Source organism: Fistularia commersonii, chromosome 12 (assembly GCF_037954325.1).
Source record: "Fistularia commersonii isolate RoL2024-O1a breed Wild chromosome 12, RoL_Fcom_v1.0, whole genome shotgun sequence".
Taxonomy (NCBI): Eukaryota; Metazoa; Chordata; class Actinopteri; order Syngnathiformes; family Fistulariidae; genus Fistularia; species Fistularia commersonii.
Genome location: NC_141295.1, coordinates 3295568 through 3319138, shown reverse-complemented (window position 1 = coordinate 3319138; position 23571 = coordinate 3295568). Strand labels below are relative to the sequence as shown.

The window sequence follows — 23571 nt, the reverse complement described above, 5'->3', positions numbered from 1 at the left end:
GCATTTCGCTTCCATTGTTTGTTTGTTTCTTTTTTTGCAACAAGACGGATTTATTGAGTTTTGTTTGTAAGGATTGGAAACATGAAGGCATCACAGTAGGCTTGCTTTCGGTTGCTTGTAAGAACGTCCCCCTCTAGATCCCCGTGTTAATCTGGATCTGTTGCTCAACAAAATGTTCCTCATTTACCGTAAGTTCCGCACCATAAGGCGCACTGGATTATAAGGCGCACCTTCAATGAATGGCCTATTTTAAAAAAATAATCATATATAAGGCGTACCGCATTATAAGGCGCATAGAGTAAAAGCTACAGTAGTGGCATGGGTTGCGTTATGCATCTACTAAATGGAGCTGCGCTAAAGGGAATGTCAACAAAACAGTCAGATAAGTCAGTCAAATTTTATTAATAGAATACAAACCAACGTTCTGACAACTCCGTTCACTCCCAAAACAAGTTAGTGCATTCACAATACGGTACCGTACGTACTGGTAGCTCTTACCGGTATTTGTTCCGCCTTCGTTGAAAACAATATATTTCCAACTCTTGTTTGTCACAGTTCAAAGTGTTTCATAAAACGAAAGCACCGAGAAGGACCGCCTCTAAATTAATTGATGCTAAGTTCGCTAGCTAGCGCTGTTGCCTTCATTGGAATAGTGGAGAGACGCTTCTACTTGCTGCTCTCTGTTCAACAACACACTGTTCAAGTTTGTCCCCTAACTGTAGCCATCTCGCTCTGTTCCCTCGGAAACTCTGTTTAGTCTTCTATAATTGGCGCAGGTCATCTTGTTGCTTCCTCCACGTTAATGTTCAATTCTCTCGCTGCTGCTCCATTCCCGCGTTCTACTGCGTGACCGATCGCCTTGATTTTACGGTGCCATTTTGGGGTCTTTATACACACAAGTGGTGTGGGACTGGAATTCCCCTTTACCGTTTTTACTTCTGCTACTACGGTGACGTAATGTTAAATAAAATGCACGCTTCGCGCAGTCATATATCCCAGCATGCACCGCGGTACTTCTTCTACGAGAGAAAATGGAGTCGGCGGCTGCTTCCCGTAGTCGCAAGACCTGTTGCGGCTCAATATTGATCCATATATAAGGCGCACTGGATTATAAGGCGCACTGTCGTTTTTTGAGAAAATTAAAGGCTTTTAGGTGCGCCTTTTAGTGCGAAAAATACGGTATTCAAAATGGTGTGTTTCCATAGCCTCCTTAGATAACCTCCACCACGATTTCCCATAACCTTTTTTTTTTTTTTCCATCAGGACCATGACAAAAGGAGGCATCTCTCGCACAAGTTCTGCATGACACCAGCCGGAGAATTCAAGTGGAACGGATCTATTCACGGCTCCAAGCTCCTGACCGTCTCTACATTAAGGCTTACCATCATCCAGCTGGAGAACAATGTCCCGGCCCCTTTCATGCACCCGAACTGGGCCTCACACAGGTACGTTTTACAGTGGATTCCTGGCAAGTGCGAATTCTGACACATGCTGATAATTGACTTGCTCGCTATCGGTTTTCATAACCACGCAAAAATATTGTACCGGTAATAATATTGGTACTGTCAGTCCTGTTGACTTTGGCCCCCTTCTGTAATTAAACCACTTCATGTGTTGAAATGAAAGCAGTCAGAAGTAGGGCTTTTTTTTTTTTTTTGCCGAAAGTAAAAAGCTCTCTCGGCGGCCAAGCTGTAAACTCGAACCCGAATGTATCCGCAAAGTGAAGGCGACCAAAGTAAAGAGAGATGTCTCACGAGTGTTTGTTTTGCAGGACCAACTGGATCAAAGCAGTTCAGATGTGCAGTAAGGCGAGAGAGTTTGCTCTGGCGCTGGCCATCCTCGAGTGTGCCATCAAACCTGTGGCTATGCTGCCTGTCTGGAAGGACTCACTGGGCCACACCAGGTACACATAGTATGCAGCACTGTAATGAAACATTCATTTAAAACGGTTTGTACGCGGGGGGAGGAAATAAACCCGAATTACCGTCTCGGAAATAAATGCTCCAAAATAAATCACCGTCGTTTTGGTAAGTCCCATCCTCGTCCTCCTGAGCAGACCCTCGCAAGCACGGGCCGGTTTCTTGGATTATATCGAACCGAAACCGTCGTGTGCTCTTGAAAAAGCTGGATTCGACAGATGTTCCCCCTCCCGTGAGGGCGTTCAAACTTCACATCTGTATAGAAAATAGATGCTCCCTATGTAAACACACATTTTTGTGAACACAGGCCTAAAACACAAACTGTTAAAAGACATTCGACCCCTATCATGTATCTCACGTCGTACCGAGGGGATTTCTGAAACACATTTAGGATTACCTTCTTAAATGGAAAGCATTGAAATACCGAAAAAAAAAAAGCTTGAAACAAGCATTCAGTGCATGAACACAGGGGACGTGTGGTCAAGCAGAGTAGTTAAGCAAGCAGGCGTGATCATGACCAGATCAGATCAAAAGGCCCACTCTAGCTGAAGCATAATATTTAGACTGCACGTCTACTACCAGCACCACCCACTTATGTCTCTACAACCATTTCAACACTTCACCCCCACTAAAGTGATTGGCCAACATTTCATTGGATTTGGATCAGACTGCATGTATGTCTCTAAATTTTAAGTCCCTAAGAAAGCTTTTCTCATGGGTTGCATTCAAGCACGTGAACAACATACTTGTTTTCAACGACATCTTGCCATGCTCTCCATGTTAATAAGCTTGTCATATTAAGAACGGACCTTTCAAACCACACCCGCGTGAATTCTTTATAATGACTCGAAAAAAATGATCATTTTAAATGTCTCTAGGTTAAACCGCATGACGTCCCTGGAGCGCGAGGAGAAAGAAAAGGTGAAGAAGAGAGAGAAGAAGCTGGAGGATGAAGAGACGATGCAACAAGCCACTTGGGTCAAATACACTTTCCCAATTAAACACCAGGTAGGCATATCTCTAGGTATCTTCTTTATATATGTTAAGCGGTTTGTTTTACTTTATCCATTCACTACTGCACTCAGGGACCTTTCTTGAAATGTTATATTCTTTTCATTTTATTTATTTATTTTTATAAATTTTTTCATTTATTTATTTTTTATTTTTTTTATTTATTTTTATTTATTTATATATATATTTTTTTTGGTTTGTTTTCTCACGCGCACAAGCAAGGCACATTTTCATTCACTAGTCAGTCGGTATACATGGATTAAACATACGCAAGGATTATAATGTTCTGCTTTTATTCAATTTGTTTGAGAGAGGTATTTGTTTATTTTAATGGTCATCTTGGAGGATGTAATTTGTGGTGACTCCTGAGAGGTGTTGCTGTAATTTTTCCCATCCCCTTTATATGAATAAATGTTTGGAAAATCTTGAGTATAACCCAATTCAGTTCAACAGAACACAAATTATAGTCACCAAAATGGCCTGTGAAATGTGTTAAAAAAAAAAAAAAAAAGCACCTCTCACAGACAGAATCAATACAAACTAAACATTCTGAATTCTCGTGAAAGGAGGATTTATTACCGAGCTGTTTTTAATCTATCTCCTCAAAGTGGCCTTTCATTTGGACATCCCAATCTGTCTTTTTTTTTGTTTTTTTAGAGCATGTATTTTGCTGTAAACAACACATAATTCAGTGTTCAGGTCACTGTTAAGGAAACCACCAGTGCTAAGAAGCGTGTTTTCTTTTTTTTTTTTTTTTTTAACTAAGTAATTCCCCTCAGTAATCAGTGATGAAAGTTAAAGCAGAAGACTGGATCTTCTGTACTCACCGTGTTTTCCTCGATTTTTTTTTTTAGCCATTCTCCCAAATCACCGCTCTCCCCTCGAACCTTTCACCTCCACTAGCGTATTGATTCGTCTTTGTCTTTTTTCCCCTCCGTCCGCTCACTCCCTTTATCCCTTCTCAACCTATCTGAAGGTGTGGAAACAGAAAGGAGAGGAATATCGCGTTACAGGCTACGGCGGCTGGAGTTGGATCAGTAGGACGTATGTGCAGCGGTTTCTCCCTAGGCTTCCTGGCAACACCAATGCCAACTACCGCAAAGAACTAGAAGGTCTGGAATGGGAAACTCTGGGGCTTAAAGTGTGGTTTTTCCGATTATTTTTTTGGGGGGGATATTTCTCTGTAGTGATTAGAATCCGTCTTTTACTTGCACATCTCAGTGGCTGAATTGTTTTTTTTTTTTTTTTTTCGTTAGTTCGTTTAATCGAAACGGTTACATATTTGTATTTCGCAGTATTTCCGAACTTCAAAAAAAAAAACCTCAGGAGAATTTAATAACTGACTGAGAAGATTCTCAGTTATTTGGGTCAGCAGGGTTTCCGCAGGCCATTAAAAGTCATTAAATACAACATTAAATATACTAAAATAAAAGATAATAAAATAAAACATTGTTTTTGGCAATTTTTTGCATTAGACTATAAACATTTAGTGATTTTTGGTTGGAATAGTGTGATGATTGCCAAGTGGAACCCTAGTTAATCGCTTATGGCCGGTGTTGTGACAGTGTACGATGCCAGAGTTGGAGCGAAAAAGAAACAAACTCGTAAAAACATCCTAATAATCATTCGCAACGTTAAATCCATGTGATCCTTTAGTTTTATTGTCACTCGGAAGGTCATTTGTCCGTATCTGCCAGTGAGCGAAATCTATTCCAAAAGTAAATAACTGACATTATTAGAAAAAAAAAGTATCTGCAGTTGGACATGGGCATTAAATTTAAATTAAATTTCTGGGCATTAAAGTGGGCTTAAAAAAAAAAAGTATTAAAACGCATTTCATTAGATTAGCTGAAACCTGCAGAAACCCCGGTCAGGAAACGATTATTACCGAAGAGTTAGGCGAACATTTGTTCTTGAAGATTTTTTCAAGATCATTTTTTTATAGGAAATGATTCCTAGGCTGAGATGAAACAGATTTCTAGATCTATTTGGACAAGTTTGTTCTTTAGTTCTCTAAAGTTTTATTGTATTCATAATGTGATAATTAAGCCTCGTAATTTAGTTTTTGCTCTGTTTACTCATTGCCTGCCAGCAAGGATTTTGTAAATGTCGCTTTTAATAATTCTATTGTTGACAGAACTACTTACAAGTCGGGTGGAGTTTGGAAGTAAAGTGTGAATGTCCTTGACATGAGGACTTTATTAGTCCATCCTGGAGCTTTTGATGTTTGGTTGATAGAAGCCGATTCAAAAAAACAAAACAAAACAATGTTCGCTTCTCTTTTACGCAGATGCGAAACTCGGGAAGAAATCCAATCTGCTGGACCTGAGTCGAAGATCCAGCACACTTCCACCAGATGCTCAGGGAGTTGCTGCTTCGAGGAGTGACGCGAGAGATCAAGACTCATCTACCCTCTCTAAATCCGAATCGGACTGCCTGTCGGAGCCCAACGAGAAGACGGAAGGGGAAAACAAAGAAGCGCTCTGTGAAACTACAAAGTCCGAGGACCTGTCAGATGAATCACCGGCAAAGATGGACGTGGACTCTGTGGACCCAAGAACAGATGTAGCGCAGAGTAAGTGTCTGATGACTAATAAGTCTTGATGTTCAGTTCCGTGTGGAGTTTGCGTAACGGTTGAGAAATCGGACAACATTTAAGTTCTTCACTTAGAAAGCTTTCAACAAGAGCTGAAATTGTAGGCCAACGGGATGGAATTTTTAGAAAATGTATGGATTCAAGTCTCAATTATTTTTCTCTTTAGTGCCGAGTGTCCAGGAGGATAAGGGTTCAGTGAAGGAGGAGCAACCAGTGAGTTCCCAACGGCCTTTCAACTATGATGTAGTGGATGTCTGCAAGGGCTTCCTCACCCGCATTGCATACAAAAAGAAGGTAAAGGTCTCGAAGCTGGACAGCTTGCTGGAGCGCAGAATGAAGCAGCACATTATTGAAGAAAGGCAGAAACTACAGGCGTCTGCTTCCAAGCCTCACACTCCTACCCTGGTTTCAACCAACTCGGCACCGGCTCCGTGCACTCCCGTCCGGCCTCGGTCACCGCTCAAGCCCCACGTTCTGGTCCAGACGCAGGTGTCACTGGGCGAAACTGTGAAACAGGAGGAGAAATGTTCCACGCAACAAATTTATGGGCCATCAGAAGTGACGGAAGGAGAGCATAAAGGCTGCGGTCAGACTGAACTCGCTAAAACTACAGATGGGAATGTTACTCCCCTGCTTCCTTCCCCGGGTTCAGATTCCACATCCAAAGACCGTTGCAGCGCAGGGACGGTTTCAGCTTCACCCCAAAACCTAATCCCGACGACGGAACTGGTGACGGACTCATCGGGAAGGACGAAGGGGCCAAAAGAAACTCATTTGAGTAGTGCAAAGCAAGAGGCCGTTCAGACACTTGACGCGCACGAAACATCAGCACAGGGGACTAATTGCTCTGGGGAGCAAGAAATGGCCAGTGTTTCATCCGATGTTACCAGGGCTACACATATTGAAAACATAGGCTCCGAGGTACCGAACTCAGAATCGTGCCGAAAATTGGACTCAGCGCGGACACTCGTAAGTGTTACTGAGCTCAATAACAATCAGCCCGCATCTGCTAATCCTCTCAAGCAGAGCCCTGAAACCTTAAGCTCACTGGAGCCGGACTCCGAGGAAAATGGCACGACGCATGACAGGAACCGAGAGAATACGAAAGGTATTGGACAATGTCCAATCCAAAGCATTAGCACTCCCGTTTCAGTTTCTCCTCTCCCTCAGGTAAACGGTAACGACGGCGTGAGGAGCGACACGAGGTTGAGTAACTCTGTCGGGACCCCAAATAACGGAGTACTTACCAGCAGCCCCCAGCCTAAGTTGAACAACATCGGCAAAAACGAGGAGGAAGGGCTGGCTGTTTTACTTAAGAACAGCGCTCAGCAAAAGCCTTTGGTCAATGGAGATTTGGCACCTGTAAATGATGGTAAACAGGTCGGGGGGAAAGAGCCAAGTCTTACCGCTAAGGCGGAGGTCGAGAGTAAGCTTACAATTTCAGAGCAGGAATACAAACCTCCGCTGAAGATGATGAGGCTGGAGAACAACGTAAATGCACTTGGAGTAAGCACTCAACAGCACAACAACAACACGTCGGCGTTCGAGGCCGTCGATAACAAACCGAGTTCCACGGTCAAGATCATCCGAATGGCGCCCTCCCCGATCCCCTCGGCGGAGGATTCCAGTTTAAGCGATGAATTCGCCGAGGAAAATAGCAACAGCGGGACGGGAGCGTCGCTCAAGACCGTCATCACGCAAGTGACCACCACGTCTACGACCACCACGACCGTCGTCTCCACGGAGTCCAAGTTGATTTCGGAGCCACGGAACGCGTCAAGGGACGTTCTCGTGGTGTCGGCGGCGGAGAGCAGCGTGGTGTCCACTCTCACGACCATGACCAAGACTACCGTGACCAAAATCGGTTCCGATGACGGTCAGAGCGAAGTCGTCACGCAAGAACAGGAGACAAAAGTCACCGGCTCAATCAGTCAATCGTCAACCGATGCCGGTAGTAGAACTTCCGTGTCATGTGTCGCCACGAGCCAGGAGGACTCATTCACGAAGGGTCGCGTCCGGCTTCTCAAATTCTCCCGCACCAAGAAGACACGCTCGGACACCGCCCTCCCCTCTTACCGCAAGTTTATCACCAAGAGCAACCGCAAGAGTATTTTCGTACTGCCGTTTGACAACCTGAAGATCCTGGCTCGGCGAGGTGGATTCCGCGAGGTCCCCGTATTTAACTACAATGCCAAGCCAGCCTTGGATATCTGGCCGTACCCTTCGCCCAGGCCTACGTTTGGGATCACCTGGAGGTAAGGCCGCAAGCCATAACCTCCTAACCTCACCCGTCTCTGTTTTTTTTTTAACTAGGTATCTCTCATAATACCGTAATTTCCAGGCTATTGAGCGCACCTGAATATAAGCCGCACCGGCTAGCCGATCGCCATCTTGGTCTTCCTCCCGCGCACTAAAACCGTCAAAGTCGTCTTCTTCGGTGTCGGAGTTGAACGGACTCAGAATGTCTCGGTCAATTCCTCGGTCCAATGTGACGAGGATAAATGTTTTAGCGGCGTGTAGTTTGTTAGCCCCCCCTCAAAAAAAGTCCATATATTAGCCGCATATAATGGGAAGTTACCCTTTTTTTTAAAGACACTAATAAGATTTTTTTTCCCTGCTGAACAATTAAAAAGGGAAAAATTCTGATTTAACAGAAATGAAAACCAGTGGATTCAAAAAAAAAACAAAACTTTTAATGTACCATCATTTCTGGACTATTGAGCGCACCTCAATATAAGCTGCTAGCCGGCTGCTACCGGCTAGCCGATCGCTATCTTGGTCTTCCTCCTGCGGACTAAAACTGTCAAAGTCGTCTTCTTCGATGTCGGAGTTGAACTGACTCAGAATTTCGTGATCATTTCAACGGTTCTATCTGACGAGGATAAATGTTTTAGCGGCATGAAGCTCGTTAGCCCCCCCCTCAAAAAATGTCCATATATTAGCCTTTTTTTTTTAAAGACAGTAACAAGATTTTTTTTCCCTGCTGAACAATTAAAAAGGGGAAAATTCTGATGAACAGAAATGAAAACCAGTAGATTAAAAAAAAAAAAAAAACTTTTAATGTACCGTAATTTCCGGACTATTGAGCGCACCTGAATATAAGCCGCACCGGCTAGCCGATCGCTATCTCGGTCTTCCTCCCGCGCACTAAAACCGTCAAAGTCGTCTTCTTCGGTGTCGGAGTTGAACCGACTCAGAATTTCTCGGTCATTTCATCGGTTCTATGTGACGAGGATAAACGTTTTAGCGGCGTGAAGCTCGTTAGCCCCCCCTCAAAAAAAAAATCCATATATTAGCCGCATCGTTGTTTACGTGAAAAAAGTCGCGGCTTATCGTCGGGAAATTACGGTACCCTTCATTTGCCCCTTCATTGTAGAAAATCTTTTTTCTGTCTGTTACGCAGGCGCAACCGCACGCTCAAATAATCCATATGTAATGGAAAAGTCGCGAGTTACGCAACGTCTAATTGAGCGTTGTTGAAATCCGCCACCCCACTCGTAGCTGCTTATGCCATTCAAGAGCAGTGGGTTGTGGGTTTTTTTTGTGGGGAAAACCGACGGTCACGACTGTCACTTTTTCACTGTGGGTTTTTAACTGTTACAGCTGCAAAACATAAATCATAGTAATACAAAATCCAGTAACACCAAATCTCATTTTGGTACTCTTTAAAAATAGAATTTATTTCGAGTGTCTGGCCGTGAAACATTTTGCATGTGTAGAAATCCCCCCCCCCCCAAAAAAATTATTTTCGGGTTCCAAATTAACTTTTAATTAGAAATAGAGATACGCTACATTTCACTTTGAAGTTATCCAGGGTCCAAAATTAACCAATCCCGGGACACCCCTATGTTTATCCTGGATACGTCTCCAGAAGCAGTTCCCGCTTGTTTGCGTGTGTGTGTGTGGGCGTGTGTGTGTGTGTGTGTGTGTGTGTGTGTGAACTGACATATGATTGCTCTGAAAATATTGCATGTGGTTGTAATGCTTGCTAATATTTTCAGTCATTTATTTCTGTCGCGTCTCTTGTGTTTCAGTGCTCAGAGACTCATTTCTGCAGCATCGTCCGTATTGCCTATCCTTAAGAAGTCCAAAAATATAACATATAATCCCACATCTAATAAAGTCGGAACAATATATAAAAGCTAGACTGAAAGATAAACCATTTGCTTTGACTTGTGTTTCAATTCACATCACTGAAGAGGCATTTACTTAAAATGCGACAGTACTTTGATTGTGTCGTATGATATTGTTTGAGATAAAATACTAGTATAAAAAATGATTTAATTAGTAAAAAAAAAAAAAAAATGGTGTGCAATTTCGCTATCCCGACAAGATTTGGGGGAACACTTGATTCCATTTATTGGCTGACAGATTCGCACATACTCTCATCGCAGAATAATGGGTGACATAACAAGGCTCGTGTTGCAATTTTTCTTTCCAGAGTCATATTTCAAGTCGATTTAATAAAAAAAAAATAAAAAAAAATTAGCAATTTCTACATCAACAAAGTTAACTTTTTTCTTTTTTTTTTTTCCCCCCATCTGTGAATGCATTCTCGATTTTCATACCTCGAAGCTCCCCTCGGGCGGCTACAGCTCAGGATGCGGAGCTAATTATTACAACTTTCCCGGTTTTGATCCCCGGTGAATACGAATGCGTTGTGAAGGACTTTGAGTGCTTGGTAGACCAGAAAAAGGGCCGTGTAATACAGTCCATTTACCATTTCCTGGCTTTGACACTCCGCAGTGTTTGGCTCGGAGCTACGTGTCATACGAGGATCTCTGGTTATTCTTAACCGGACCTCAGAATTCTGAAGCAGACATGAATCATCTTGCGGTCGCCGAAGTGTCAGGATATACACTTTGTGTTCTGACCCAACCCGGCGACTCCAGGCACATTTTGCCATCTGTGGTAACAAAAGGGAATGAGAGTCCTAACGGCTTTCGCTTGCACAGCTCTTCTGCATTATTGTTACTGGATCATTTCGGGATTCATTGGTCACAAAAAGGATGGTCAAGATAATAATATAGAACTTCCTCATGAAATACATGATTTCAAGTAATAATAAAGTGGTCGCTTCCCATCTCTTATCTAATTTTAAACTCGTGGACTTTGGCACGTATTTTTATTTTCGGTGAAGCGGATGGCCAAGTCGAAGAATTTTAATTTGATCTTTGTGTTAGTTGGTGTGTCAGCCCTTTGTAGTCAGACTATCCACTGAAAAACTGGTTCATCAAATGTATTTGAACGCAGAAATCCGCATATATTTCACAAATATAATCACGAGCAGACAGAAACATCCCCAATTCCTTATTCTGTTACTCCTCCTCCTGTCCCATGGTTTTTCTTTAGTGCATATTTAGTCACAGAATAATTCAAGAGCTCGTCCCGCTCCACTAATAAACTGCTTGGCCTTTAAAAAAAAAAAATCCGTACTTCATACGTACTGTATGTTTCCTGTTTAGAAGTCAACATGCATGTTATCTCAAAAGAGGACAAATAGTTAAGTGTCATGATGACGTTTTTGCATACGTATGATAATATTGAATTTATCAACAATAGGCTGAGCGCTCATTTTGGGGTTACCCGTACAGTTTGCCATCCCCTATTTTGATAAATTCGCTTTTGTCTCAACGCACGATGCTCGCACGCCTCTTCGGCGTGTTTTAATCATTAACTATTTGGGGGAATTTCTCCGTCCAGGTATCGTCTGCAAACCGTGAGGTCTCTCGCCGGCGTGAGTCTGATGCTGAGACTTCTGTGGGCCTGTTTGAGGTGGGACGACATGGCCGTCAAACCGTCGGCAGCCGTCGGCACGACAAGGACAGGTGGACGTTTCATCTCTCCCAAAAATTGGACGATAAAAGGGCCTAGAGCAGGGGTTTCAAACTCATTTTGGTCCGGGGGCCACATACGGCCTAATTTGAATTCAAGGAGGCCGGACCAGTAAAATCATTACCTAGAAGTAACACCAAGTCCAAATTTTTCCTTTTTTTTTTTTAGTGTCAGGAGGTAAACAAGTAAATTATAAAAATCTTTACATGTCATGAACTGTTCCTCTAAAAGATTTATGACGAATTAATGTTAAAAGTGAATATTAAGAAAATGAATTGATGAAATTACACCCTAAAATATTGTTGAGTTAAAAGAGAAAATCTTGTCACTGTGGGAAAATTTGCCACTAGAATTTATTAGAAAATTGATTGTTCGCGTGTTTAAAAGGAGGTATAATGTTTACAAGGCTAATGGTGGCTAATCTGGTTATTAAATCAATCTTTTTAATTTTGCCCGTTTTTTTTTTTTTTTTTTTTGCTATCGTTTTTGTGGTTTTTATAGAAATAAGAAAAGAAAAGGGCATTTTAACAATGTCTCTAGATGTCTTTTCATCAAAAAAATCATTTTGTTTTCAAAATTTAAAACATTTTTCATTTTTTCCTTGTCTGTTTTTGTTTTTTTTTTGTTTTTTTTGAAACCCACCGCATAAAACCCCCAGATGCATGTGAGAAAAAAATGCACGGGCCGCACGAACGCAAAGATTTGATTATCAGGCACAAAATATTGATCCGAGGGAGTCTGAGACCCCTGCTGTAGATTTTGGGAAGAAGGGGAAAAGTCTAACGTCATGGAATAACGCCGTTTATTCGTTGGACTTTGCAGCCCTTGTCCTGTTTAGTCTCTTTTTTTAATTTCACTCTTAGATCTTTCGCGTCTCGGTCGACGGCTACACGGCGTTTCTGCCGATCGCTAACTTAAAAGTTTGCTCCCGTCAAGCTAGAAAAACACACAGAAACGTCTCTTTGACAAAAAGACTGACTTTCTCAGTCTCTACTGGGTTGCACTGCTATATCGGAGTGCGTCTTCTCCATCTTCTCGGGCTCTCCTCCTCATCGTCCATACCAACGCAGCCCTATCCCCCACTCATTGCCACAGAGACATCGGATACGGAAATCACCACCACGGAGATCATCAAGCGGCGCGACGTGGGGCCTTACAGCATCCGCTCCGAATACTGCATCCGCAAGATTATCTGCCCGCTAGGAGTTCCTGAAACCCCAAAAGGTACCATAAAAACTGCAACTCCTCTCTTTTCATTTATGAGAAAAATGAGAGATTAAAACCAGTTCACCTTTTGGTTCTGGCTCTCCAGAGACCCACACTCCTCAGAGGAAGGGGCTTCGCTCCAGCGCTTTGCGTCCGAAGAAGCCGGAACCCGCCAAGCAAACGGGCCCGGTGGTGATCGAGACCTGGGTGGCCGAGGAGGAGCTGGACCTCTGGGAGATCAGAGCTTTCTCGGAAAGGTCAATCCCATGAGTTGCCATTTTTTTTATCGGCGCAACACAATTTATCGCTTTTTTTTTTTTTTTCCAATTGATTTCAAATGCTAAATTTTGTTTTTTCTTTGCGTAGGGTGGAGAAAGAAAAAGCTCAAGCAGCTGAACAAGCCAAGGTGAGAGTTGTGTACTTGGGTTAATTTTTAACTTTTAATTAATTAATTTTAATCACTTTTAATTAATTTTTAACCCAAGAGCAGTTTATTTTTATTTCTAATTCTGCCTTTTCTTTTATTATTTATTACTGTTATATTTTCTGTAACTCTGGCACAGCAATTTCCTCGGGATTAATAAAGTTGTTCTTATTCTTATTCTTAAGTATGAAATGCAGTTGCGCAAGAATAATGCCCGTCGTGTTCTTAACTTATTTAAGATAAGATAAGAACAACTTTATTAATCCCGAAGGAAATTGTTGTGCCAGACTTACAGAAAATAAGGCTAATAAGGCTTCTTGCTTTTGTAAGACGTAGTGGAAAAATTGTATCTCCTCGAGGTATAACATGCCCACTGATGTTTGCAAAATGCCAAATTTGCACATAAAAATGCAAAGCAGGAAGCCCCCAAACGTCACGCTTAATGCTGACTTTTTTTTTTTTTTTTTTGCAAACTAACTCGCGTGTTTCAGAAACGCCTGGAGCAGAAGCCCGGCGCCGTCACAGTCACTCCAACGGGAACGTCGGCAACAACCGCCGCCGCACCCAAAGTCATCGTCGGCTCGCTGTCGGGCCAGGGAACTCCGAACGCCAAGGTGGTGCTGTCCACCAAGATAGGCACGCCTGTCACATTCCAGCAGAATAAGAATTTTCAGCAGTCCTTCGCGACCTGGGTCAAACAGGGTCAAAGCACACAAGGTAAAGTGCGGTTGAGAAGGAGGGGAAGTTAATGAGACAACATAACAGGAATGTGTGCAATTTAACTGGTAGTTATGAACTAAATGGTAATAACACGGTGTGCATAGCAAGATTAAAGCTCATCCCGGCGAATTTGAATTCGCGAAAAAAAATTTTTTTTGTGCTTTTACGCTTTCTTAGGGGTCGGCACAGAGACCACCGTGGCCACGACAAGCGGCCACACCATACAGATTACGGGAACCTCGGTGGGCGGAAAGGTAGTGACCACCAAGCTGCCGCTGCCGGCCAACAGCAAGATCGTCACGGTCAACGTGCCGACCTCACAAGGAGGTACATCAGGTTATAATCACTTACTCTCATTCGGAGAACCCTTTTTTTTTTTTTTTTTTTTGTTCTTTCCATTCATCAAAGTTGCATTTTTTTTTCGTTCCGGCACCGCAGAACCCACGGCCGAGTTTTTTTTTCAAAAGGTTCAAAAATCAGTGCTGGCTCGTTAATCGGATGCCCCTTTTGAGCGTTTGCACGCGCCGCCCGCCGACACGGGTGTCCGAACGTGTGTTAATTCATTTAGATTTCAAGGAAGCCAAAATATTTTGATATTCTTTCCCCCTTGGTTGCATCTGACTCCGGGCCAAGTACACAAGCGTGTTATAAGAACGCAACTTAGCAAAATTATAGGGCTCGCCGGCTGGATATTAACGTCTGTCAAACATTCTATTTTGTGCCCCTTGTTTCTGAAAAAGTCATACACCATAATTTCTTTATAAATATTTCGACAATAACACGTGATCAAATCACCACGTGTCATGTGAAAGCGGTCCGGTAAAAAAAATATCCCCCGACTCTGCATTTTCTGGCCACCTCTTAGCGTTTTTCGGCTCACGCTTTTGCTTTCCGACGATGATTTCTTAGGATCTAGACAGGAGGCACCCGGGCAAACTCTAAATATGAGTTTAAATATTCGCTGTACGGCTTTAGAAATGTTTTATCGCACCGTAGTACACACTTAACGGTGGCGGCGACCAGGTTCCTGATGCACGAGTCGGCGCCTCGCTTAAGAATGAGGCATCATTTCTGGTAGTGTTTTGTCGATACGGTAAAATAACGAAAAGCTGTTTTCATCGGATGGTTAAGGGATAGCGATCTTGTGTATGAAAGATAACTACTTTCTGGATGTGTAGCCTCAGCGATGCCTCAAAAAGATCACGATTGACACCTAAGATACGGATGTAAATTTCTTCGATGTAAAAAAAAAAAAAAACCTCGGCAACACCTGCTCTTTGCGGTCGTGTTATAAAATGATGGATATTGTACAAGAATAATATCCATCCATCATGTTAACATGCTGGTAGTGACAGCTCTCCTGTGGTTTATGAGAAAAATACAGCTTTTTTTTTTTTTTTTTTTGTATTTTAAGAAAAAACACGATTCGATTGCCATGCAGCTATAATTTTTATCCATTTGTAAATTTCAGTTAAACTGCGCAGAAATTTCTCCTCAAGCTATTCCAAAATGCCGTCCGCTGGATAAGAGCCCACTAATACGGTCTAAAAGCTAAATTAACAAAAGATTCGCTGGTCGATTATGCAATATCATTTCATCTAAAGTTGCTGAAATTTAACAAAAAATTTTTGATTAAATTCTTATAGTAACGTAGCGATTTTTACTTACCTTTCAAGTTACACCAAAGGAGAACCTAAGTTCAGGTGGAGTGTAAGCGTTTAATGGACATGTGTATTTATCCAGTATGACTGTGGGGCTCCCTGTTTTTTTTGGAAGGCCTTAAGGAAGTGAGGCAGGAAAACAAGTTTACCCTGAGGTCTGCATCCCAGACAGGTAGCTCTCTATATAGCGGGATTCCATTTTTCTTTTTTTTTCTTTTTTCCCCTCCGTCTTTTTGAATAAACGCGTAACTCTCCACTCAGCGGAGTCCCAACTCCCCGACCTCTCCAAACAGCAGTGTGTGTGTGTCTGTCGGTATCTTTGTCTATGTGTGTGTGTGTGTGTCCAGAGCAGCAAACTCTTACAACCGGGTCCCCGTTTGAAGAGCGAGACCCTTGATGTATAGGTTTACCTGCTTGGTCGTGCTCCAAAAACCGCAGCGAGAAGGTAGCGGCCGCCAAGGAAAAAAAAAAAAAAAGAGTGACACTCTCGGTTTCCATTTCGCCCGTCGGCTTTCGCATGTGCTCACCGGGCGAACGTGAAACGCTCCCTTTGTCGGATTGAAGTTTTTAAAAGAGAGAAAAAAAGAAAAAAAAAAAAAAGCCAGCCGATTCATGAATAATTTATGAGCGCGTTCAGATATGTTGGGGGAAACCCAACTAAGCTTTCAGTGAGCCTTTGAAGATTTTGTTTACCCGCTCGACTAATATTTACCGTCGCCGTGATCAAAAGCTGGCCGTCGTGCAAGGAGAGCAACCCACAGATAATGTATTGAGCCTTGTCGATGCACAACCGCTCACTTGTAATATGCAACCGCTCCCTCGCACCAATAATTGTATTAGGGATATTCAGGCTGTGAGCTTGTTAAATTTGTCTTTTTGATGTTGGAAAGGTGTATAATATCAAGAATACGAATACCAAAAAAATCACATGACAAGTATCACATCGCAGAATCACCCCTCTTGGTTCTTTCAGCGGGCGCTTTTAATAATGACGTTTACCCAACTCTTCTTTTTCTTGCAGCGTTTTTCTTTTTCTCTCTCTCTTTCTCTAGTCCGATGTCCTTATGGATAAGTTGATGGCACGTTATCCGGGATCTATTTTATCTAACGGGACAATTTGTGCAAGTAATGAGCTTTATGAGATTGCCATTATGTTGGTGTCCGCGGTCATCCCATTACAATATGCCAAATCAATCACTACAGAAGAAAAAAAAATGGTACACGTTACAGTACCGTATTTTCACGACCAAAAAGGCGCAGTCTCAGTTATGTGTGGCATTACTGTGTTTAACACACACATAAGGCGCACCTGATTATAAGGCGCACCTGATTATAAGGCGCACCTGATTATAAGGCGCGGGTTTTATATACAATCCACGCCCACACTTCCCCCTTTAACGTTCCCATGTTGGCCTCTGCCACATCCGCCTTACAACAACAACACACAAGCATACAAGTCTGCGTATTTAGAAATAGAGCGGGAGCGAAACTGAGTTCGGTATTCACATTTTTTTTACCGGTAATCGTCATCAATCGAACCCGTCGAAGTCCTATAGCACATAGCACTATAGCACTGCTCTATAGCACATTTTGAAGAAAATCAAAGACTTTTACGTGCGCCTTATAGTCGTGAAAATACGGTAGTTTAGTTTTGGCACCTCGGCAGTTAAACGTGCAAACCACTTTAAAAGAAACCTGGCTGTGAATTTAAGGAAACAGTGTAAAGTCGTGCATTGAACCTCTCTAATCAAAAGTAGAAGGTTCTTGACTTCAATGTTTGCGCAATTTCAAATTCGAACCCCCCACCTTATTAAAGTTGCGCGGTGATATATCTACGAAAATGGAGGAGAGTCGCAGCTGCGTTAATAGTCCGTTAATATCGCCATCCTGGACAGGTGGAATTCTCCTGATGTTTTCTTTGGATGATACTGAGAACTTCTTACATCCAAACCACCCCAGATTTCCCGTCATCCCAGAAGTCCACCGGTTTGTTTTTTTCTGTGGAAACTCTCAGTCGCCCAGGTCATTTCCGAAGAAGCCTCTCGGACGAGGGGTGAAATGAGAAGATTTCGACAAGAATTCACCGCTTCAGCTGACACGCAGACAGCGAGATATTAGAGTTCACACATAAATGGATTCAAGTTTTTCTCCTCATTGTACCCTGTTTTTTTTAACCGATAGTAATAATCGGCTCTTCTGCAAACTCGGTTCACCCCTACCAACCGATCCTCCACTTTTCTACAGGTGTGGTTCAGCAAAAGGTATTGGGAATCATCCCATCTAGCACAGCAGGCAGTGCCCAGACCTACACCACATTCCAGCCACGCACTGCCACACTCAGCGTGAGGCCCAATGCCGCCGGCTCCCAACAGGTATTCCAGTCTTCCGCCTACTTGTCGATATTTGTATCTATTCAGCAATGTCCACAATACACAACCTCCATAGTGATTAATAGTCTTTCTATTATATCATGGGTCGGGAACCTTTTTGACTGGGAGAGCCATACATGTCACATATTTCTAAGTATATTTCATTGAGAGCCATATGGTATTTAAAAAAAAAAAAAAAAAAAAAAAAAAAGTGCAATGTTTCATTTCACTGTGCAATATTCAGAATTGTGCAATATTTCATTTCATAACAGCTTCACTACAATTTTTCCTTTTATCATACTATTGTGCACTCCTCACCTCACTTGTTACTAAGACACTTATAGTTTTATCACTTGTTTACTAAGACACTTTATAGTTTCACTGAGACACTTTATAATCTATAGTTTATTTTTATTTCTAATTCTGCCTTTTTCTTTTTATTATTTATTACTGTTATATTTTCTGTAACTCTGGCACAACAATTTCCTTCGGGATTAATAAAGTTGTTCTTATCAAATATGAATTACTTTTAACGCGACCTCTGGTGCCACTGGATTTGTTCCGAATGCCGCTTTATATTTGCCCGTTTCAATTTTATCACTGCATATTAGACATACCGCGGATCCAAATGCAAATTCCTCCAGCCCGGAATGCGCGGTAATCATCACCTTTTTTTTTTTTCTTTTCGCCATCTTTTACGTTATAAGGGTTGACGCGGATAAACTAGTTAGCTATCCGATCAAATTAATTTCTTCACCTTCACAACGACGTGCTCGGAAGCCGTCGGTTCCCGACTCGACCGATGGGCGACCCGTGAAATTTATCCTCAAAACTGTTCACTTTAAAATGACACAGTATTATGAAGAAATATCACAAGTATCTTAAAATCAGTTCCAATTTTTTTTTTTTTTTCAACTCAAACTCTTCCGAATATGGCTCGCAAGCTATAGGTTCCCGACCGCTGTATTATATCATACTTATGGTATATTTTAGACTGTCCTGTCATTTTCTATGAAGGGCTTTTGAAATTATTAACTAGTTGCATCGCCCTCAATATAGGTAATGGCAGCTGGTGGTCAGATACGTCCAGGGATGACGGTGATCCGAACCCCAATCCAGCAGGCGGGAGCCTTGGGCAAGACAATTCTGCGAACACCACTCGTGGTCCAGCAAGGTAAACAACTCAATGGGAATGTTTTTTCTCTATATGTTGCTACAATACCGAACGTATATACATTTTTTTGAAAATTCTGGATAAAAAGCCAAGGCACTACCATCATTGCCATGTCTTGGAAAAATGCAAAATATTAAGTTTTTACAACTCGATCAGATACTCTGATATCCGTCTGATCCGCAAAATTTTACATCATTTTACATAACGCCGCCCCACCTCCTCTTAAGACCTACATCAAGTCTCGCTCTCAACTCACAAGTCGAGTGTTAAGGTCGGTGTCCAGAGGAGACTGCGATGTTCCTAAAAAAAAAGTCCGCCTTTTCTAAATTTGCCTTTTCCTATAAAGCCATCAAAGAATGGAACGGGCTTCCAGACAATCCGAAGCAGTGTTTCCCAGCCTTTTTTGAGCCACGGCACATATTTTACATTCGAAAAATCACACGGCGCACCACCAAAATAAATATGTCAAAAACAGTTTTTAACGAATTAGAATGAAACCGTAGTCTCAATTTACTTAGTGTGAAATCTAATATATCTAATATCTGTAGATTCATCAAGTTGCAATGCAAATTTCCCACTGATGTGCAACTTTTCCGCAACACTTTTTTGCAATGTCCGAAGACATGTCATCAATATTTCTGAAAATGGTATTATTTGAGAGAACTCGGGCTATTTCTTTATCAACGCCAGAGCCGAGCATTTCTTCTACAGTGATTTTGCCGGCAGGTAGTATTAATGTTTTGCTACGATGTGTGGCTGTTTGGATTTAGAGATGAGTTCGGCAACTTTGCAGCAAGCTTTCACTGCTCTCTCACTCGTCTTGGTAGTTTTCAACAACGCTGCCTGTTTGTTTACGCAGATACAAGTACTTTTTATCTTAAAAATGTTTCACGCAAAGCGTCACTAATCACTCTGATACACAGATGCACGGGTTAATTCACTATTTGTTGCCATCGAAGGGGCGCGCTGCCCAAATAGACATAGGAAGACACGTTATTTGCGTTGGATAAATAATTTTCGGACCAATCAGGTGAAAGTGGGCATTTTTCCACGGCACACCTGATGATCTCTCACGGTGCACTAATGTGTGTTTGGGAAACACTGATCTAAAGAACATGACTGATTTTTACACCTTTACACGGGCTGTCAAAAATTGGATTCTGGCGCACCAAACATGCTCACGCTAACAATACCAGACAGGTATTTCGCCCCAGATGACCAAACTAATAATGTCACAACATTAAATTACATTTCATTACATTAAATCACATTATACATTGCATTTTCAACTTGCAAAATATACTGCTCAAAAAAATAAAGGGAACACTTGAAAAACACAATGTAACTCCAAGTCAATCACACTTGTGTGAAATCATAGTGTCCACTCAGGAAGCAACACGGATTCATTTTGACTTGTTTTAAGGACATGACATCAAAGTTGGAGCCGCCTGGAGTTTGTTTTTACACTTTAATTTTGAGTGTGATTCCTAATCCAGACCTCCATGGGTTGATACAATTGATTTCCATGGATCATTTTTGTGTGATTTTTTTGTCAGCACATTCAACTGTGTAAAGAGCAAAGTATTTCATAAGAATATTTCATTCATTTAGATCTAGGATGTGTTTTTTAAGTGTTCCCTTTATTTTTTTTTTGAGCAGTGTAATTATTTTATCACCTGTTTATATATTGTAAAGTTATTTTATTGTCTATTTTTTTTATTTTGTATATGTTGTCTATTTGCACCGTTTTACATTGTCTTCTCAGGACTACAGATGGAAATAAGCTATGAGCTACAATCTGGTGCAAACATCTCTGCCTCTGTGCTTAATGTACACGGTCCTAATAAACCAATAAATGAAATGAAATGTTGGGAAGAATTTTATTTATTTATTTTTTTTAATTGTCTTTATTTTTTATCCTCAGGTCAAGGCGGTCAGCAAGTAATGACACAGATAATTCGTGGCCAGGCCGTGTCCACCGCTGTATCCGGAGCCAGCCCCGTTGCCACGGTGACCGGTCAGGGGGCAGCCAGTCCCACCATAGCGGGACAGGCATCTGGCCAAACGCCACCCGGCGCGCCACGGCCACAAGGGCAAGGCCAGGTTAAACTGAGCCTGGCGCAGCTCACACAGCTTGCACAGGTAAGTGACGGAAGCACTGGTGTTAAATACAGGACTGTCTCAGAAAATTAGAATATTGTGATAAAAGTTCTTTATCTTCTGTAATGCAATTGCAAAAACAAAAATGTCATACATTCTGGATGCATTACAAATCAACTGAAATATTGCAAGCCTTTTATTATTTTAATATCGCTGATTATGGCTTACATCTTAAGAAAACTCAAAAATCCAATCTCAAAATATTAGACTATCATGATAAAGTAGTATCATTAAAAAACAAAAATTACTTTTTCATGATATTCTAATATTTTGAGATAGGATTCATAATCAGCAATATTAAAATGATAAAAAGGCTCGCAATGTTTCGGTTGATTTGTAATCAATCCAGAATGTATGACATTTTTGTTTTTGTAATTGCATTACAGAAGATAAAGAACTTTATCACAATATTCTAATTTCCTGTGACAGTCCTGTATGAATAGGGACATTGCCCTGTAGAAATCACCTTTTCGCGGTTGTTTTTAATTACAGCCTGACAAAACACACTTTGATGGGAACTTATTGAATAATGAACCATCTGTTTTTAAGTTTCACTTTAGGATAAACTTTTTTTTTTTCCTCTGCTTTCGTTACATGGATTTCATTCGATTAGAGCATCATGCTAGCTCAATGCACCTTAACGTACAGCAGTGGTTGAGGTACTTAACCCCATCAGGTTTATATGCGCATTCTTTATTGGGAAAATAGAATATGATTTTTCAAAATTTTCAAATATATGTTTTACTGTTGAATGTGTTTGAAGAACAAAACCAGCAAAATGTGATTTTCACACAAAAAACAGTTAGGATGCTGAATCCATGTTTTACATATTTGTCCAACCGCTTTCTGTTTTTGCTCGACTTAATTAGTACGAAGGGATTCAAATATTAAGAAAGAAATCACACAATGTACCATCACGACAGTCACAAGTTGACTATTGAGCGCAATAGCCGAGCTATTTAGCTATTTAGCTCACCGAACCCAGGCTAAGAACCACTGCCGTACACAATTTACACAAATCAACGATATCGTATGACTAGTTTATCTACGTACGAACTCCCTTCCCTCCGCAGAAGCAACAAGCGGCGTCCGGCGTGGATCGGCAGGCAGGGGTCGGCGCTGGCCAACAGGCCCTGACGGTGATGGTTCAGGGTCAAGGTCAGACCACCGGTCAGCTGCAGATCATACCTCACGGAGTCACCGTCATCCCGGGACCCGGCCAGCAATTAATGCAGGCGGCGTTGCCCAACGGTCAAGTGCAGCGTTTCCTCTTCACGCCCCTGGCCTCAGCCGCTACGTCCACACCAAGCACAGGTATCACGAGAATTAAGCGCGAATCATGGTTTCGTTTTGATAACAATTTGTCCGCATCCTCCAGCGCCACCTTCATACCAGGGGTGGGCAAACGTCCGGCCCGCGGGCCACATCCGGCCCGTTGGTCTTTTTAAGCCGGCCCAAAAAAGATTGGATCCATTGAATGATTGGATCAATGAATGTGGGGGCTCAAACAGGAGATTATTTCATTTTTGGAGCTACTTGAGAAATTTCCAGAGCTGAATGGCACAGATTTAGCTTTGTCATTTAGCCTTTACCGTGGAAATACTGACACACTAGAATGAGTCGGATGTGAAGCTACGAGGGAAAAAATGGTTTGTGCAAAGCAAACGGCAGAGCCTTCGAAACCGAGCTGGTTTTATTTTCAAACCAAATGTCAGACGAGTCTGATATGTAGGAGAAGACTTTAAAACAAATGCGTTTTTTTTTTTTAATATGTAAATCTTAAAAGTCAATTCGGCCCCTGAGCCAAAAAGTTTGCCCACCCCTGCTTTATACCATTTCCCTACCCTGCAACGTAACAGCTCCGAATCATAATTTTAATGTAAACAGTGAATGTAAAAAATTGTGAGCTAAAGTGAAAAGAATAGAATAAGCAGCCTTTTCTTTATTTACGATTTCAGGTAGTACATTTGTGTTCTTTCCTATAATCTTTATAGGCTCCTTGCATGCTTACATCTTGCATACCCAAGAGTGGTGCTCAAAATGGTGTTGACAAACTCTTACCCTCACTTTTCGTTTGACCCGACCTCTTTTCCGACGACAGCCACAACAGTCCTCGGCCAGCCTAATTCCACCCCCGCCAAAGCACCAGCCCAGCCCGCTCAGCAGGCCGCCGCTCCGGTTCCAGCAGGGGCATCTCCCCTGGCCACCACGGGTACCCTGCTGTCGGCTACTCCCCAAGGCCAGTTACCCCCCCAGACTCAGGCCCAAATGCCCATCCAGTCTCCCACGTCACTGCAAGTGAAAACGCAGGGAGGAGCTGGCCAGCTGCAGGTGCAGCAGACCCCCCAGCTCATCAGCGTGTCTGGACTACAGCAGCAAGTACAGGTACGCGGAGCGTACGATAACCTTCGTCTTTGCGGTACTAATGCAGTTTAATAGAAAGATGAGGTTTCCCCGAAACGTCTCAGTTAGCTCCGTATGATTTCCAATAAAAGT

General features: G+C 42.1%; 1 protein-coding gene across 3 annotated transcripts in view; it reads left to right on the top strand.

The window, feature by feature from the left end:
• LOC147228145 (nucleosome-remodeling factor subunit BPTF-like) overlaps window positions 1–23571 on the top strand; it is a 56597-nt gene that overhangs the window by 15128 nt on the left and 17898 nt on the right. For all 3 annotated transcript variants that reach the window (XM_086156377.1, XM_086156375.1, XM_086156374.1), the window contains 17 exons: window positions 1264–1445; window positions 1772–1903; window positions 2798–2927; window positions 3907–4042; window positions 5221–5505; window positions 5693–7781; window positions 11230–11354; window positions 12457–12585; window positions 12674–12824; window positions 12934–12973; window positions 13483–13708; window positions 13889–14038; window positions 17617–17744; window positions 18801–18915; window positions 20840–21057; window positions 22149–22389; window positions 23177–23460. In XM_086156377.1, coding sequence (XP_086012503.1) covers window positions 1264–1445; window positions 1772–1903; window positions 2798–2927; window positions 3907–4042; window positions 5221–5505; window positions 5693–7781; window positions 11230–11354; window positions 12457–12585; window positions 12674–12824; window positions 12934–12973; window positions 13483–13708; window positions 13889–14038; window positions 17617–17744; window positions 18801–18915; window positions 20840–21057; window positions 22149–22389; window positions 23177–23460 — 4761 coding nt within the window. The remainder of the gene's footprint in view (window positions 1–1263; window positions 1446–1771; window positions 1904–2797; window positions 2928–3906; window positions 4043–5220; window positions 5506–5692; window positions 7782–11229; window positions 11355–12456; window positions 12586–12673; window positions 12825–12933; window positions 12974–13482; window positions 13709–13888; window positions 14039–17616; window positions 17745–18800; window positions 18916–20839; window positions 21058–22148; window positions 22390–23176; window positions 23461–23571) is intronic.